Raw genomic sequence first — 19,002 nt, 5'->3', positions numbered from 1 at the left:
AACCAAAAAGTTGCTAAATCTAGTGACAAAGTAGCTAAGTTGGCAACAACACTGGTTATACTTTTGGCCTTCACAACATCCCCTAGCAATGAGTTCCACGGGCTCAGTGTACATGAGTGAAGAAGTACTTCCGTATGTTTTGTTTTAAACTTGCTGCCTGTTAATTTCATTTGGTGATCCCTGGTTGTTGTGTTATGTAAAGGGGTAAATAACACTTCTCTGTTCATTTTCTCCACACCACTCATGATTTTATAGATCTCTATCATATCTCCCCCTCCCCCCCCCGCCTCCCCAAGTCATCTCTTTTTATAGATTTATATAGTGGCATTAGTATATTTTCTGTTTTATTATCTATCCCTTTCCTAATGGTTGCTAACATTCTGTTAGCTTTTTTCACTGCTACTTCACATTGAGCAGATGATTTTCAGAGAACTCTCCACGATGACTCGAGATCTTTCTTGAGTGGTAACAGCTAATTTAGACTCCATAATTTTGTATGTATAGTTGAGTTTATTGTTTCTAATGTGCATTACTTTGCACTTATTTCGTTTGTCATTTTAAGTGGTGAAACTGCTTTCAAGAACATGACTGTTCCTTATGGATGGGCAAAAAGGCCAATGTTACAGCGGATCACTCACATGCATCAAGATATTCCTATCACTGTGATTTATGGAGCACGTTCTTGTATAGACGGCAATTCTGGTAGTACCATCCAGTCTCTGCGACCAAATTCATATGTAAAGACAATAGTAAGTGAATTTTTCTAGCCCTTGTTTTTCCTTTTTATGGGTTTGTGTAGATTGTATCCATTCTTTGTTCTATTTGGTGCCAGCCCTGGAATGGTAGTCTTACGGTTTAAAACTCTGAATAGGATATCTGATCTGATTTCTATACCAGAAAAAGAGTGGGAGAAAATAAGTATTCTTCGAGTGCTTGCACATGTTCATTCCAATGTAGGTGTGTGCACGCCCCAAGCAAAGTTGCTGGAAATCTTTACCTTAGTGGTATCTGTTGGTTCAACTCTAGCACCCTTTAGTGTCGCACACTCATAGCACCAGGATAAGGGGCCCTACCCTGCTTCAGTTCCTTCTTACCGCCCATGACGGTTGCTGAAACCTCTCATTGCTTAGGCAACCGCCCGTGACGGTTGCTGAAACCTCTCATTGATTAGGCAATCTCCTCTTTCCTAACCTTTTAGTGCTTATAGTTTTTAGTAGTTAGGTTTTACATAGATTGAACATCTCTGCTCTTAGATAGCAGGGTTGTCATTTGTCCCAGTGCTGAGGCATGCCTCGGTCACTGGGGTTTAAGTCTTGTGCATCATGCAGGAGGTCTGTGCCTTTGAGCGACCCGCACTCGAGCTGTCTGACGTGCTTAGGGGTGGCTCATAGGAAAGACTGTTACCAAATTTGAAAAGAGTTCAAGCCCTCGAAGGTCCTCCTTATGGAGACAGCTTAAGAACAGATTCAGAGCCACGCTGAGACTCGGCACCAAGCACCTCTGTCTCAGTGCAGGATGTTTCTCCATCAACACAAGTCCCTCAGCACCAATCATCTTTCCTGGTGCCAGAAGAAGAGCCGGTCTCTGGTGCAAAAGGACAAAGGAGACAGGGAGAGGGTGAGACGTATCAGATGTCCAAGGGGGAACCTTTGCTGAGAGCCTCAAGGGCCCCTAGGCAGCCTTCTCTGGCACCCAGTGGTATGGCACCGCCCTGGTCTCCGCAGCGCACCCCTTAGTCCTCAGCAGACTCGGAGGCAGAAGTGTTCTCCCCGCCAAAGCAGCCAACCCTGCTGCTCCCCGGGCCATTCCCACTCCATCATGACACTGAGTTAATTGGGGTCTCCGGGTTCATGGCCACCGTACCCAGGGGGCCCAGCTACCACGCAGTGGCCTTATTGGAACCATTGGGGATTTCACCCACCTCAAAGTACCTTTTCAAGACGTTCTTATTCCCTCATCTCAGAGGCTAGAGCACCCTGGTACTGCACAGAGATACTCTGGTACCAAACACTGCACCAAACCCCAAGAGGAAGCCCTGCAAGCTCCTGCAGACACTGAGACCAATTGAGGCTCCCAATCATTAGCCTCCTCATCTTCTCTGGGTGAGGCCACAGTGGCACCTGGGGTCTCTCCACCTCCAGATGACCATAAAGTGTATCAGCACCTGCTAAAACAGGTAGCCTTAAGCCTAGAGGTCCAAACAGAGGTGGTTAAGGAGGCCCATCCAGAGTGGCTCTGCTGCTACACGATGCCATCATGGACTCTATTAAAGCCCTGTGGCAAACCCCTGCCTCCCTTCCACTGATGGCGAAATGCTCAGAGCGTAAATACTTTTGTTCCGGCCAAGGGGTGTGGGTTCCTCTTCTCCACCCCCATCCCTCCCGGGATCATTGGTGATTGTGGCACCCAATGAGCAAGACCACCAGGGACAGCAGAGCTCTGTGCCAAAGGCTAGGACCTAAAAAGCTAGACCTCTTTGAGTGCAAGGCTTACCCATTTGCAACTTTGTATAGCAAACCAGCAGGTCCTGCTGGAGCATTACAACTTCAACGTGTGGGAATCCTTGATTCAATTTAAGGATCTTCTCCCCCGGACAGACATTTTCTTCCCTAATTGAGGAAGGGAAAACTGTAGCTCGGGTCTCCCTGCAAGCAGCCCTGGATGCCGCTGACTCCACAGCCAGATCAAGGGTGACTGCGGTGACAATGTATAGGAGCTCCTGGTTGCAATCCTCGGGTCTCCCTCAGGAGGTACATCCAGAGCATCCAGGACCTCCCATTTGAGGGATCGTCGCTCTTCTCGGAGCAGATGGATGCTAGGCTGCATGGCCTCAAGGACTCCCATGTGACCTTGAAATCCCCAGGGCTCTGCGTAGCAGCAGGTGCAAGGAAGCAATAGAGGCTGCAGCAGCCAAGCCATTACTTCCCTCAAACAGCCTGTCAGGGCCACCAGAAGAGAAGGAATAGAGGGTTTGGATGAAGGCCTCATCCCCAGTCACCCTCAACAGCCCTACTCCGTCAGCCCCCAGGCACCCCAGGTTGTCAAAGCATTCCTTTTGATGAGACGATCGAGGTTGACATCACAATCTCTTCTACACCGGATCCAGCTTACCCCCCCCCCCCTCTGTTTTCCAACCAGCTTTCCTATTTCCTGGATGCCTGGACCTAGATTACTTCAATCGGATGGGTCCTCAGCACCCTAGAACTGGGTTATACCATCCAATTCCTGTCCACCCCACCTTCCCACTCCTCCTCTCTGTCCCTCTTCAGGGACTCTTCTCATGAGCTCCTGTTGGAAAAAGAAGCCCAGTCCATCCTTTGGGTGGGAGCCGTGGAACAAGTTCCCCCTCACTTGAGAGGAAAGGGGTTCTAGTCCCACTATTTCCTAATTCCGAAAGCATGTGGGGGAGTCTCAGACCCATTTTAGACCTGTGCAGTCTCAACTGATTTCTAAAGAACCTGAAGTTCTGCATGATCTCCTTGGCCTCCACCATCTCTTCACTGGATCCCAGGAATTAGTATTTCACCCTCGATCTAAAGGACACTTACTTCCACATTTCGATCTTCCCTGGTCACAGACGTTTCTTAAGATTTGTAGTGAACCAAAGTCACTTGCAGTTCATGGTGCTCCGTTTTGGTCACCCTGCAAGTTTTCACAAAATGTCTGGCAGTAGAGAGTCCACATATTTTCATACCTGAATGACTGGCTGATCAAGGGCTGGTCCAGAACTCAAGTAGAGGCCGACATCCATCTCCTTCAATTAACTTTCTATGTATTGGGCCTTCGGTTGAACTTTCCTGATCCTGGTCCAAAGGGTGGAGTTTATAGGGGCAAAACTCGACTCAATGCAAGCGAGGGCTCTGCTTCCAAACGACCGGTTCCTCGTGATTGCATCCCTGATACGATCTTTCCAAAGCTATCCAATCACAACCATACGAAAGTGCCTGAGTCTCCTGGGCTACATGGCATTGTGCACATATGTGTGCAGCACGCAAGGCTAAGACTCAGACCCCTGCAAGCCTGGCTAGCCCTGGTCTACTCCCTCTCTCACCATCACCTGGACTCAGTTCTCACGGTCCCAGCCTCATCTGATGACTGGACAAATACTGACTGGACAGCCCCGTGGTATGCATGGGGGTACCCTTCTCGAGACCTCACCCATCCCTGTCCCTGGAATGTGATGCATCAACCCTCTGTTGAGCAGCCCACTTAAGACACATCAAAACCCAAGGCCTTTGGACCCAAGAAGAGCTCTCCCTGCACATCAATGTCAGGGAATTCAGGGCAGAATGTCTAGCATGCCAGGTGTTTCTACCTCACTTGACAGGCAAATCTCTTTCAGTCCTCACGGACAATACGACGGCTGTGCTCTACATAAACAGGTAGGATGGTGCACATTTTTCCCCTCCTTCGCCCGTCGCCCCCCCCGTACCAGGAAGCATTCTGCCTGTGGGTACTCGGCACCACAGTCTAGAAACATTCTACCTTCCCGGGACTCAGAACCAGCTAGCAGATTGCCTCAGCTGGTCTTTCATCTTTCACCACAAATGGTCTCTCCATCCAGACATTGTAAGGGACATCTTCTGATGGCAGGGGATTCCCCTTATAGACCTATTTGCCACCCGATCCAACAGGAAATACCATCAGTTCTCTTCCCTGAGGGGCCACAACCTGGGGTGTCTCGGAGATGCATTCCTGTTACCATGGACAAGGCACCTGTACTATGCTTTTCCTCCTATCCCATTGATCCACAAATTTCTGATGGAAGATCAAGCGGGACTGAGCATGGGTTATCCTCATGGCCCTGGCAGCATTGGTTCTTCATCCTGCTAGGCATGTCCATAGAGACACCCCTGCAACTCCTGTTGCACACAGATGTAATATCCCAGGATAACGGTCGACTGCTGCACCCAAACCTCATGTTGCTGCACCTATCTGACTAGAAGCTCCATGGCTGAATCCAGAGGAGCAAGTTTGCTCGGAGCAAGTCCGCAAGGTCCTAATGAGCAGTAGAAAGCCTTCCATGAGAGCTACCTACCTGTCAAAATGGAAGAGGTTCTCTAGCTAGTGTTCACAACGACAGCCCTGCCTCTGCAGTTCTCTCTGCATCTCATTCTAGACTACGTGCTGTAACTAAGATAGCAAGGGCTAGCCTTTTCCACAGTAAAGGTTCATCTAGCGGCCATCTCGGCCTTCCATTCCAAGACTGACAACAGTTCTATCTTTTCCCATGACATGGTAGTCTGGTTCCTCAAAGGCCTGGAGATGGTATTCCTCCAAGTCCCACCCCCCCATGGGACCTAAACCTAGTACTGTCAAAACTCACAGGACCCCCATTTGAACCACTGGCAACATTCTCACCGTTACTCCTCTCTTGGAAAGTAGCCTCCCTGTTAGCCATTGCTTCAGTCAGACGGGTTTCAGAGAAATGAGCTCTCATTTCAGAGCCCCATACATGGTCCTTTTTTAAGGACACAGTCCAGCTGCCACTGCACCCATCATTCATCCTGAAAGTTGTATCACAGTTCCATTGGAGTCAAACAATTTTCCTGCCAGTGTTCTACCCTAAACGACATGAGAGCAGGAAGGAACAGCGCCTCCACTCATTAGATGTTGGGTGTGCCCTGGCCTTTTACAATACAAAGTACCAAACCATTCTGCAGATACATTCAGCTGTTCATAGCAATAGCAGAAAGGATGAAAGGTCTCCCCATTTCTGCACAGCGAACCTTATCCTGGATCACTTAGTGTATCAATGCATGTTACACCCTCACGAACATTTCGTCCCCAGCTAACTGAATGGCTCACTTTACAAGTTCTCAAGCATCTTCCGCTGCTTTTTTTAGCACATGTTCCAATTCAGGACATCTGCAAGACAGGAACCTGGTCATCAGTTCATACCTTCACAATGTACTGTGTCATTACACAACAGGCTTGAGGTGATGCCAGTTTCGACTGGGCTGTGTTACAGTCAGCCTGCACTTGATCTCCAAACTCACCTATGGGACAACTGTTTGTTTGTGAGTCACCTACATTGGAATGGACATGTGCAACCACTCAAATAAGAAAAAACTGTTACTAACTTTTCTGCAACTGTTGTTCTTCGAGATGTGTTGCACATGTCAATTCCAAAACCTACCCTCACTCCCCTATTCAGAGGTGGTTGGCAAGAAGAAACTGAAGGAGGGCAGGGTTGGCAGGGCCCCTTATACCAGCACTATGAGCACCTGATACTAGGAGGTGTTAGTCGACTCAACGGATACCACTAAGGGGAAAATTTCAAGTAACTGTGCTTGGGGCGCACACAGATCTACATTTGGATGGATATGTGCAACATATCTCGAAGACAAACAGTTACAGAAAGGTTAACTCCTTTTTTTTTTTTATCTCCAGTTTTGTTCATGTCGGTGAACTGGGGCTCAAGAGAGAGCAAGTGACTTGTTTCAAGTCAGAAGGAAGTTTGGTTGTGGCATTCAGAACTGAGCCACATTTCTTCCTTATTTCCCGTCCAAGAACTTAACCATAAGGTCATCTTTCCTGTCTAAAAAAGTATGAACTCCACAGTTCTAATGAAATGTATTTTGTAAAAAAAAAAAACTTAGTCTAAATTTACATACTACTTAATCAAGGACTCTTCAATGTGATAATTGTTCCAATCATTTTGTGTAGTGTGTACATTTTTTATAAGTGGTAACTGTTTGTTATCTGCTGAAGTTTTGGAAGTCCCTTCATTTGAATCATTGCAGAAATATTAAATTTTGTCTTTCCAGCCAATGTGGCTTTATTTATATGTGTGAGGAAAGCTACTTTTTCAGATGTGTGCTAACATCCTAGATTAATATTTACACACACACACTGGCCACTTTTCTAAGGAACTAAATGAAATTTACTGTTACCATTCATATTCAGAATCATACTAGACAGCTGTGATGGTTGAATATGGATGTATGAATTTCTTTTATGAGTTGGTCAGATCTTGAAATATGCTGGATACTGTATTACTGCTATGTGGTCTTCCGGATGTGACTGACCAGTAACTTGCCCAAACATGCTCTAGACATAATATATTGTAGGTCATTATGTTGAACAAAAGATGATAATGCACGTTTATCAGAAGTAGGTACAGGGAGAAGGGAGTGTGGACAAGATGAGATTTTTCTCTTAATTTCCTGGTTCTATAATTCACTCATAAATAGCACCCAGGACAGTATAGGAGGATTAGGGAAAGTCAAATCCTTCTATAGAGCATTTCTACTCTTCCTGAAATGGTGACACGTTTGTGAATAAAAATATATTTATCAAAATTTATCTGTTATTGCTTAACAAGCAGACTTGCTATAACAGAAGTTACAGTTAGGGAGTGGGGAGTAGAAGGGTAGGACATGCATGAGTCATTCAAACAGATATACCCAATCTGGTTTGGGTTTTCTGAGGGACAGGAGAGCTAATTTAATGTCCTATTCTAATTCAGGTTAACATTTTGTCAGCCAAGAGGTGGGTTATAAAAGGCAAATGCAACACAGAAAGAAAAATGGGGACACTAAAAGGCATCCTTTAGGGTGAGAGAGAGGCTTCTTCCAATGTCTCCCTGTAGGTAGTATTCCCGTTCTTGGTAAATTGTCTCCTAGCAGTGCTTATTCTAATATCTAACTAGGTCTCTTTATTTCTAATTAAATATTATTTTGTGACTTTCTGTAGCGTCCTAGTATTTCTCTTCTCTTAAGATAACTTGTCTTGATTCCTAGATAGTTAGAAATTCCAAAACAGTAATTATCCCTCTGAAGTGCAAGTGAATTGTAATTTCAGGGAAGGGAGGCTCAAAAGAGGATAATGGCTTCAATATAAAATTAAGTGGAAATTGTTCAGGTGCCTTTCCCATAGAGTACTGTAAAATAGCCTGCTTTACCAGTCTGGGCATGGAGAGAACTACATTACAGAAGTATCAGGTGTGGTTGCAATGGCCCTTAGATAATTTTACCAAAAAAAAAAAACTATTCAGGAGGGTGCTAGCAGATGTGATTTTCAGCATCTGACTTGACTATTCCTGATCATCATAGCAGTTACTTTAGAGCAGGGGTCTCAAACATGCGGCCCACGGAGCTCTTCCCTGCGGCCCGCGGAGCTCCCCAGGGCCGCCCGGGGGGGGGGCAAAGGGGGCAATTTGCCCCGGGCTCCGCAGGGGCCCCCAAGAGAAAAGCGGAGGCTCCCGCCTCCGCCCCTCTCCTGGAGCCTCGGCGTATAGAGCGCCGAGTCTCCGTCCGAGCGCCTGAGCCCCGATCTGAGCCGCGTGGGGAGGGGGCGGGGCTGGGAGCTCTGGGCTGAGCGCTGCGCTCGGTGTGGAGCTCCCAGCCCCGCCCCCTCACCACGCGGCTCTGAGCGGGACGAAGCTCAGGCCTCGCCGGAGACGCGCTCGGGTAAGGGGCGGGGGGGGAAGTGGGAGCCGCCGGGGCCTGGGTGGTAAGCGGGATCCGCCGGGGCCGGGCTGTGGGGAAGGGAAGCGAGACCGGCCGGGCCGGGGGGTGGGGAGGGAAGCGAGACCCGCCGGGGCCGGGCCGGGGGGGGAAAAGGGAAGCGAGACCCGCCGGGGCCGGGCCGGGGGGTGGGGGAGGGAAGCGGGACCGGCCGGGGCCGGGGTGGGAAGCGGGACCGGCCGGGGTGGGGAAAAGAGGGACCCGCCGCCGCTGCCGCCGCCGAAGCGCAGCCCGGTCTTCGGCGGTGGGGGGGCCCCTTCTGTTCCGGGACCCGCCGCCTAAGTGCCCCACCGCCAAGCCACCAAACAGCTGTTGGTGGCGCTTAGCACTTTCCAGGAGGGAGGGGGGAGGAGCGGGGAGCCGCGCGCTTAGGGGAAGAGGTGGAGAAGAGACAGGGCAGGGGCGGGGCCTCATGGAAGGGGTGGATTGGGGGTGGGGCCAGGGGCAGCAAGGGGGCGTGTCAGTGATGCGGCCCTCGGGCCAATGCACTAGTCCTCATGCGGCCCTCGGGGTCATTTGAGTTTGAGACCCCTGCTTTAGAGGGTTGAAATGACAAACAAGCTGTTGCCACAGTCTAGAAAATCCTCAGTAATTGAAGCCCTCAGTCAGTTCTTAATCATCTATTGTAGTGCTCTTTCAGTCTTTCCTGGAGCATACCTTTCATATGAGATGAAAAACATTCAGACATTCTGTAAGTGTTTTTAGATGGGAAGGAGCCAAAGAACCACTGTCCAGATTTTTTGGGGAGAGTTGGAGCTGCATTTTGGTAGAAAGCTTAACATGTAAAGTTTGTTTTGCACTTCAACTTTGTTAGCAATAAAGCAGGTTATTGAATAAACAGTAGTTTTACTCTTTTTTTTCCCTTTTGTTTATTCCTATGTAATGATGGTTCCTCAATAGAAAGAACAAACTTTCTTCCTATTTTCCCCCCAGTTTACACCCCCTTTGCAGTTGCTTGTTACCTCCTCATATTCGAAGCCAGTCTTACAGCTGAATCAATATGGATTGAGTGCAATAGGCTGTCAGTTTTTTAAGAATGTGCATTATATGAGCACATTGATAACACCTGTTAGATTTGTCTGATTTTAATATTAGCACTAGTAATGTACAGGAGCTGGGGCCAAGATTTAAAATAAAGAACCTAAAGTTATATAAGCTTCTACATCTACATTTAGACATCTGAAGTAAGTGTTAAAAATTTTCAAAAGTAATGAGCACCTACCAGCTCCCATTGATCTCAATCCTTTTGAAAATTAAATCTCTGATTTAGGTGTAAAAACCTGTTTGGAAATCCTGGCCTGGCGTTTTTGTTCAGAGTGACCAAAGGAACTTGCAGTATGACCAGACATGGGGGACAGCATGTCCTTCTCACTATGTAATAATAGACTCATGATTATGTGTGAAGGTTTGGATATTTATTTATTTTTATTTTTCCTAATGTATGTTTTTCCCCATGTCCTAATGTTTCAGGATTTGTTGACATTCTTGTTATTCTGACTTCTCTTTTTCTACTTCCTCCTCCCAGGCTATCCTTGGGGCTGGTCATTATGTGTATGCTGATCAACCTGAAGACTTCAATCAGAAAGTAAAAGAGATATGTGATTCTGTGGACTGACTGAATTCAGCTCTTGATAAAGTCTGATCATCATACAGTTTACTAGCAATACTTTGTAGAACATTACAAAAATTTAAAGACTGCAGAGCTAGTCAAGCAGGCTCTGTTTGCACACAGTTTCTTCCAAGAAGTCACCTGCACACTTAAACCACTTAGTGCCTTTTGAGAGGGGAATATTTTAAATGGAAACCTTGTACAGTTTACTTTGAGACTTGTCTTTAAATATTTAGAGATGTTTGCCTGTCTGATATAGTGAAAATATAAATAACTAGTTTTTAAACTGAAAAAATTTTTTTAACTGATTGACATTTGGAAAATTTTGAACACTTTAAATTATGTTGCATTCTAAATCTACCATAAGAATGTCTATACTCAGCCATTATATAAATAATATACTGTATAAAGATATGACTTGGTTACTTTATAAACATTCATACCTGGTAGGCCAATGCATTCATAGTAAGAATGTGAAATTAAAATATTTCTTCTCTTTTGATCCCAAGACTTTATGTACAATATTTTAACATTGTATTTTGGCATGACGACAGGTTATGAAGCGGGTGTTTGGAGAGTGGCAGGGCCAAAATAATTAGCATGGCTTGTCATTGGGCATAAGGTGCATTGACGCTTACAGTACTTTTTTTGCCTATTGGATTCTATTATATTCTTCACAAGACATTTTTTCATGTGTCTAATCTCCTAGGGGACTTCAGTTTTAAGAGACAATGGAGTTGCTGACACTCATGCCTCCATGAACATATTTTATCTGTAGAATTCCATGGCTTGAAATACAGAAGTGGCCTGCTAGTTGCACAACCTATTTTTATGTTGATACAATTATCACAAGGCCTGTTGCCAGCCCAAATGTAATGGTTTTAGAAATGCCCATTTTGATTAATACCAGGAAATAACTGTCTAAGATTAATCCTGATCTTTTACTATTAAGCCTACCATTTTCTCACAAATACAAATTTTTTGAATACTGAAACTAGTCTAATTGGAAATGCAACAGAATATTGGATCTTAGTAGCATCCTTATAGGAAGGGATATTACTGGAATAAATAGTATCAATGAAATAAACAGTAGCTTGCTTTGGGAATTCCTTCTGCAGTGTTTGAACAATTCAGTATTTCACAACTGGAGCAAATCTACTCTCTTGTTCTTTACAAAAGTGTACAGTAGTTTGACATTAGTTTTCAGGTGCTTAGTAAAATACATTGAACAAAGTACTTTGACACTTTAAAGCCAAATTATGTGGTCCTTTATTTTTTTTTAAAAGCAAGTTTACTTAAAACTATTGATTTCCATTTGATTGTTGGAATAACTACTGAAAGTATCTTGATTCTTTATATAAAATATTTAATGTTATCACCTTCTAAAGGTTTAAAAAATTTCTGGATAGCTTTGCTTTCCATATTATGATTACACATAACAAATCTTCTCCTAGATTGTATTCTGGTAGAGCACAGTCTCTCCTCCAGGAGATGTTTACTTACATGGTGCTATGAGAACATCAAACAGTCCTTGTGATTGCTTTGACTGGTGGTACTTAATACTATACATCTAAATTATTTAATTGCAATAAATTAGTAAATGAAATAGCATCTTTAATTAGCAAATTCAGATTTATATAAAACAGAACAGTATTTTCTAAAATTTGGTGTTCAAAATGGAGATACAAAACACCACATACATTTTTGTACATAGGTCATAAATTAAATGGCAGCATGACTGATTGGTTAATGAATGCCTTGTTGGTGAATAGTTTTTTCCTTATTATCAGTCTAATTTGCATTGATTAACTGAACTCAGCTGAACATTTGCAATTACATACAGAAAATGACACCAAAATATATGTATCTCTTCTAACCAGTTAAAGGTGGAACAAATTATTAATACTTTCAGATAGCATTAATGTAGGGTGCTTCAGTTTGTCACATCTAAGGATGTAAGGAAGGGGAGAGAAGTTTTATGCCAAACATGAAAATTTCTCTAAATAGCCCTTGTTTTTCCAAATCACCATGCTAGTAAAAAATCACTGTTTATGTAAGTTTTGCACTATTAAAAAAATTGCATTAAACGCTTGTGTGTGTTTCTGCTAAGAATATTTCTATTGGCAGTTGCTTTTCTAAAGATACTTGTATGACTACTTTTGATTTCCAGAGGTTAATTACAGAAATTGAGCTAAAATGTCCAAAAATGTGTAAAGGGGAAATGTAAAGGATGTGTTAATTTTTTACACGTCTCAAACTTCTTAGCATTACTTGGTGCTGAACTGGAGACTTCAGTATAGGTTAACAGGTAACTGAAAGGTTCCAGAACTCTGGCTATGCCTACAAAGAAAATGTTTGTTTGTGTTTGTTCTTAAATGAAAGGAAATGTTTGATCTCCTCCTCCTCCTCAAGGTGGTTACTGCAGTTTTGAATGTAATCCTATTCTGATAATCTTACCACATGTTGAGACAGTACAACATAATCTATTCAAGTACTGTAATATGAACCTTAGAGGCTTTTTAGATTATGAATAGCTCATTTTGGATGATTAGGAGCTAAAACACTTGTAATGAGTTTCTCTCTCGTCCCTTTACACAGTGTAAAGCTCACCTTCTTCAAAAATAGACTTTGCTTCAATATCTTGAGTAGAGGTTATGCAGTAGCTTCAAGTATTCTGTGTGGGGATACTGTACAGTGATTAAAGCACTTATAAAAATAGCAAAGTAGCACAAGCACCACAGGGACAAACACAGACTTTTCTCCTGTAATAGCATCAAAATTAGCACAGACTGCTTACAGCTGCCAGGGTATAATTTTTGACAGTGAGGGTAATTAACCATTGGAACATGGGTAGGAAAAAACTCCACAATATAAAAACTACCTGTTACAATGCTAGTTCTGTATGCAAAGCAGTGTAAATATTTGGCATGCCCACTCTTGTCTCATCCATGTCAGGTTTTACAAGCTAAAAAGACTTGTATCAGATTAGTACTTAGGGATGAATGACTAATTAGTTTTAAGATAGAGCTTGATAAATATATGGGATTGTATGATAGGATTGCTGGCACTGATGTGGGGGCTAGGCACAATGGCCTTGAGAGTCCCTTCTGGTTCAAGATTTGTTCCTAAAACCTCATGCTGCAGGGTTTCAGTAGGGGTCAGGAAGGAATTTACACACACACCTGCTTTTTTTTTTTTGTCTCCTTCCACTGAAGCATCAGAGATTGGCCACAGTTGGAGATGGGGTGCTGGATGGAGTGGATCAGTGTTCTGAGGAGGCACTAAATTCTTCAAGTAGGGTCCCAAATGGATGTCCAATAAAGTATCCAAGTAGCAGGCTGAGATCAAATCAGAGTAGCACCCTTAACCTGAGGAAAAAGATTACCCAGACCCTTCATAAATCTCAAGGACATAGGGTGAGCAAAAATAGAAAACCCCTCTAATGGGGAATGAAATACTGATATGATGAGATGACTCTTAATAGAGCTAATTGATTTAAAAAAAAAAAAGGTTAAGTCCCACAGATAATGTGAGGCAAACTTGCAGCCAAACCAGGGTTGCTTGTTCAGGTGCTGCGGTGAGTCATCCCTCAGGTATGTAGCAGCAACCTATCAGCTGCTACATACCTTAGGGATGACTCAGCTATCTGTGAAAGTAAGGGGGAAAACATTTATGGCGGGGTGGGAGGTTGAGGCAAGTCACCTGGCTGCTGATTATGCGCAGCCAGACACCAGGGCGGTTAGAAGAGCACAGCAGGGCGCGCTGTGCATCAGACAAGCTTTGAAAACCAGTTTCATGACTGCCCAGGCTACAGTGTGAAAGTTCTGTTTGTTTCTCCTTGATGAAAACCTGCCCCCTTGGTTCACTCTACTTCCCTGTAAGTGAACCACCCTCCCCTCCCCTCCTTTGATCACTGCTTGCAGAGGCAATAAAGTTGTTTCAAATTCATGCATTCTTTATTAATTCGTTACATAAATGAGGGGACAACTGCAAAGGTAGCCCGGGAGAGGTGGGGGAGGACAAGGCCATACTGGGTTAACGTGCAGCATAAACCCAACTACCCCCCCCCCCACACCCCCAATTCTCTGGGATGGTCGCTTCACCCCTCCCCCACTGTGTGGCGAACAGACTTTGGGAGTACATCCAGGAGAGCTTCATTGAGATGTCCCTGGAGGATTTCCACTCCATCCCCAGACACGTTAACAGAGTTTTCCAGTAGCTGTACTGGCTATGAATGCATCCCAAGTCTTCAGGGCAAATCATTAAACACGCTTGCTTTTAAACCATGTATTATATTTACAAAGGTACACTCACCAGAGGTCCCTCTGGCTTCAGTGGGTTGGGAGGGTACGAGATCCAGGGTGAAAAACAGTTCCTGGCTGTCAGGGAAAATTGTTTCTCCGCTTGCTTGTTGTGCGCTACCATCTTCCTCGTCCCCAAAATCTGCATCCCTGTTGTGTGAGACTCCATTGACGGAGTCCACACACAGAGCTGGGGTAGTTGTAGGGGCACCCCCTAGAATGGCATGCAGCTCATCATAGAAGTGGCATGTCCGGGGCTCTGACCCGGAGCGTCCATTTACCTCTCTGGTTCTTTGGTAGTGTAAAGGTGTGGGACTCACCCATGCGGCGCATCCTGCGGGTGTCCTGGGAATTAGCTCTTTTTCCAGCTCCGGAGCACCTTCTGCAGGCCGGGGTCCTGCTTGCTGCTGGCCCCCTTGTCTTTAGGGTGCTGCCCCCTGGCAATACTCCCTCAATCTCAGGGTCTCCTCACCCAGGGGAATCCCCAACCCTCTATCTCCACCTTACCTCAGTCATGGGCTACTGCCAATCACCATCTAGCCCCTGCTCAGTGGGGCAGACTGCAGTGTAAAAGCCACTCATCATAGGCAAGGGGGGTTTGGACCTGCTGCCTCTGCCTCCCCCCTGCAATCCCAGTACGTAATTGCCCTTCCACTAGGCTGCAGCCTGGGGGGTTTCAGGCCAGAGCTCCCCAGCTCCCTTGGCCTTTCCTCAGCCCAGCTTCACTCCAGGTACTTTCTTTCAGCTCCCTGCAGCCAGGTCCGTCCCTCTCAAAGCTAGAGAGAGTCTGTGTATCCTTCTGGCCCACTGCCCTCTCATAAGGGCCAGCTGGGCCCTGATTGCACTGGCTACAGCTGTGGCTGCTTTCCCCATCAGCCCAGATTTTCTGCCACAGCCCTCTCCGGGCTGCTTTAAGCCCTTCCAGGCAGGAGCGGGGTGACCACCCCACTACAGCTAGGCTTACCTGAGCATCTTAAGTTTCATGCGGCACTGCTGCAGGTCCTTGTTATAGCCTCTGTCCTTCATGCCCTTGGGAATTTTTTTTCAAATGTTTTGGCATTTCGTCTTTTGGAATGGAGTTCTGATAGCATGGATTCCTCTCCCCATACAGCGATCAGATCCAGTGCCTCCTGTTTGGTCCATGCTGGAGCTCTTTTGTGATTCTGGGACTCCGTGGTCATCTGTGCTGATGAGATCTGCATGGTTACCTCTGAGCTCGCCAGGCTGGCCAAACAGGAAATGAAATTCAAAAGTTCGCAGGGCTTTTCCTGTCTACCTGGCAAGTGCATCTGAGTTGAGAGTGCTGTCCAGGGCGGTCACAATGGAGCACTCTGGGATAGCTCCCGGAGGCCAACACTGTCAAATTGCATCCAGACTCCCCCAAATTCGACCCAGTCAGGTCGATTTCAGCGCTAATCCCCTCGTCGGGAAGGAGTACAGAAATCGATCTTAAGAGCCCTTTAAGTCAACAAAAATGGCTTCATCGTGTGGATGGGTGCAGGGTTAAATCAATCTAACGCTGCTAAATTCAACCTAAACTCGAAGTGTAGACCAGGGCCAATTAATTGTTCAACAAGTGATGCTCTTTCCTTTGAGTCAGTAGTGAACTAATGCACCAATAAGGTATTAAGGGGACACTGGACTGTGAGATGAGATATAAAACCAAGGGTCCAAATCAGTACAATTATTAAAGATCCCATGTCACCTTTTGTAAGAAAGGGGTGTTAAGGCCTGAGTCTTGGCCATGTTCTGATTTGTGTAATTACATTTTGATTATATGAATGTCCTACCCTAAAACGTATGCGCACCATTACCTGCTACTATATTCCACCCAGAATTGGTTTCATTTCAGTGCTCTGACATCTTTCGAGTGAAATTTCTTAAAGAAATAAATAAATAAAAATTAATGAACATGTTACTAAACCAAAGACCAATAGCAAAAAGATATTTTAGCCCAAAATTTAGTTTGTCTTTTACATAAGTGATGGTAATAAACAACAGAAAGCATCAGATATAAAAGAGATTGAAGCACTAACATCTATGCATGTTATGTATGCCAGTGTGCACTTAAAACATGTATGTAATGTTCTATACTATTACTTATAGAAGAATGCTAGCAAAGTAATAGCCCCTATGTGTATTCCACTTAATAGGCGCATGCACTTCATATGCCTGAGGATCAGATGATGTCTTGCTAGCAATATCTGTTGGTCCACACCTGCACCCTTCTCCTTCTCATACTCTGAACTGAAGGCATAAGGGGCAGTGTGAGAGAACCACCTCTCCAGTTTCTTTCTACTGCCCATGGTCTCAGATGCAGCCTCTTCGGCTTTAGGTTTGTTTTCTAGTGTAAATAGTTATAAGTAGTTTCACCTGTTCTTAGATAAGTTTGTTTGATAGGTTAGCAGGGGCATGTGCAGGAATTTAAATTTGACCACCTTTGGAGGGGCATGTACTGTGCCCCCACTGCAGCCCCAGCCCCAGGGCCAGAGGAGCTCACTCTCCCTGCTGTGGCCATGGAGCTGGAGGAATTCTGTGCCTCTGCTTGCCCCCTACCCCGCTTGTGCACACCGCCATAGATTAGTGTTAATTTTAGAACCAAGGGATCTGGAGGTACCCCTGACTCCCCTACCCTCTTTACAAGGTTCCTAGTATGCTTGAGTCCCGGGATTCAAGACTTGCAGGTCTGTCCCCAGGCCTTCACAGTCAATGACAACCATGACACTTATCTGTATTGCCTCAGGGAATCTCACATCTCCTCCTAGCATACTATCTGCAAGTCTTTTCCTTAAATTATTCCTGATGGATCATTCAGTGAGGCCACAGTCCAATCCCAGCCCCTCAGGCCCCACCCGCACCCCCCATACATCAAGCAGTGCTCTTTCGAATACAGTTGTCTTCAGCTCTGGGACTGTAGTAGCAGAGTTAAGGACTGTAGCAAACAGACATGAGGAAGGTAAGGGTAAACACTCTCACAAGAACAAACACGAGAAATCTTAAATCCTCATCGAAGAAGATAACTTCTTCTCAAACTAACTCTAAGTCAGGTGAGGCTCCATGCCCCAGTACAGGTGAATCAGGAGTTGATTGGGGGCATGGAACCAGTTCCTCGGCTCTGAGATCCAAAAGTGCCTCATGACCATTGACCACCAAAGGAGTGGGACTGACCTCGGCACCAACAAGGAAGAGAAGCAAGTGCATGCCTCCTACACCCTAGATACTCGATACTGTCTCTCATGGAGGAGTCCTCAGTACTGAGAACCACTGTCCATCCAAAGCTGGCACTGCCAGTGCCACCAAGGGACAGAAGCCCCATTTGTCTACCAGCAACAGGGGTCAATACATTATCCTGGAGGATTTTACTATCTATGCTGACCCAGAATCACCAAAATCTGGTCCTAGCCAGAGAGGTCTCCACAGCATCGGTGTGACATTCACTGGTACCATCTACCAACTGAGGCAGAGTAAGGCCACTTCCTTTGCCAATGGCCCATCCATCAACCCAGAGTCCTCATACACCTCTGATGAATCCAGGCTCAGTGGGAGAACTTCACCAACCTTATCAAGGTGGAAATAATTCCCATCAGGAGCTCTGAAATTTCTTGGGCACCTTTCCACTCTAACAGGAGAAACTATGCAGCTCAGGACCAGTGGTATCCTTCCCTATGGGCACTATCACCCTTCTGATCCTCTCAATGGCCTTATTGGGGTCTCTGGGATCCAAACATGAGACATCCTGAATACAGACAGACAGACAAATAGGAATCAAGGCATGCACCCCCATGTGGGGAAAAAACTCAACCCACAGAGGAACACTCTGACCAGGCAGCACCACTGGTTTAGACCGGCATATCAGCAGTCTCACCAGATGAGATAGTCATGCCAGCCTCATCGTCACCACCTGATAACTATAGACAATTCTAGGGTCTTCCAAGAACCATTGCAGACACACTCCAGATCCCCCAGGAAGAAGTGTAGGATACCCCTGGCCCTGATAAATTACTGGATATGCTCCAGAGCATGTGCCATAGTAGAGTGATGTTGCCAATCCATGAAGCATCTTAGAACGATCCAAGATGGTCTGCCACACTCCAGCCACTGAGCTCCCACTGAGAAAAGAATGAAGAAAAAATATTTTGTACTGTTTAAAAGGGTGGAATACTTATTCTCACACCCTACTCCCAACCCATTAGCAGTGCAGGGCCATCACAAAAGAACAAACAACATCAACCCATATCTACACCATGGATAAGGAGGCTGAATGTCTAGAGCTCTTTGTGAGAGAAAACTTCCCCCTCGATGGCAACAGCTGTAGTCATGAAATGTGGCTTCAATCCTCCAGATAGCCCAAGGAAGTCCAATCAACTGTGGAATATATGCCTTTTGAGGAAAATAACCTATTCAGTTAAAAAAATAGATGAATCATTATATACTCGCAAAGACTCAAGAGCAACACTCCACTTTCAAGTGTCTATACCAGGGGTAGGCAACCTATGGCACGCGTGCGGAAGGCAGCACGCGAGCTGATTTTCAGCGGCACTCACACTGCCTAGGTCCTGGCCACTGCTTCGGGAGGCTCTGCATTTTAATTTAATTTTAAACGAAGCTTCTTAAACATTTT

General features: G+C 45.4%; 1 protein-coding gene across 3 annotated transcripts in view; it reads left to right on the top strand.

Moving 5' to 3' along the window:
- ABHD5 (abhydrolase domain containing 5, lysophosphatidic acid acyltransferase) overlaps positions 1-10,582 on the top strand; it is a 37,932-nt gene extending 27,350 nt beyond the window's left edge. For 2 of the 3 annotated variants that reach the window (XM_039527451.1, XM_039527454.1), the window contains exons 6-7: positions 563-749; positions 9,997-10,582. In XM_039527451.1, the coding sequence (XP_039383385.1) occupies positions 563-749; positions 9,997-10,086 (277 nt within the window). In that variant the 3' untranslated portion in view covers positions 10,087-10,582. Of the gene's footprint in view, positions 1-562; positions 750-6,393; positions 7,554-9,996 lie in introns of those variants that run through there. The other variant, XM_039527452.1, reaches the window with a different exon arrangement.
- Positions 10,583-19,002: the final 8,420 nt, after the last annotated feature.

Source organism: Mauremys reevesii, linkage group 2 (genome assembly GCF_016161935.1).
Source record: "Mauremys reevesii isolate NIE-2019 linkage group 2, ASM1616193v1, whole genome shotgun sequence".
Taxonomy (NCBI): domain Eukaryota; kingdom Metazoa; phylum Chordata; order Testudines; family Geoemydidae; genus Mauremys; species Mauremys reevesii.
The sequence above is the reverse complement of the archived record's forward strand: the minus strand, read 5'-3'. Positions and strand labels throughout refer to the sequence as shown.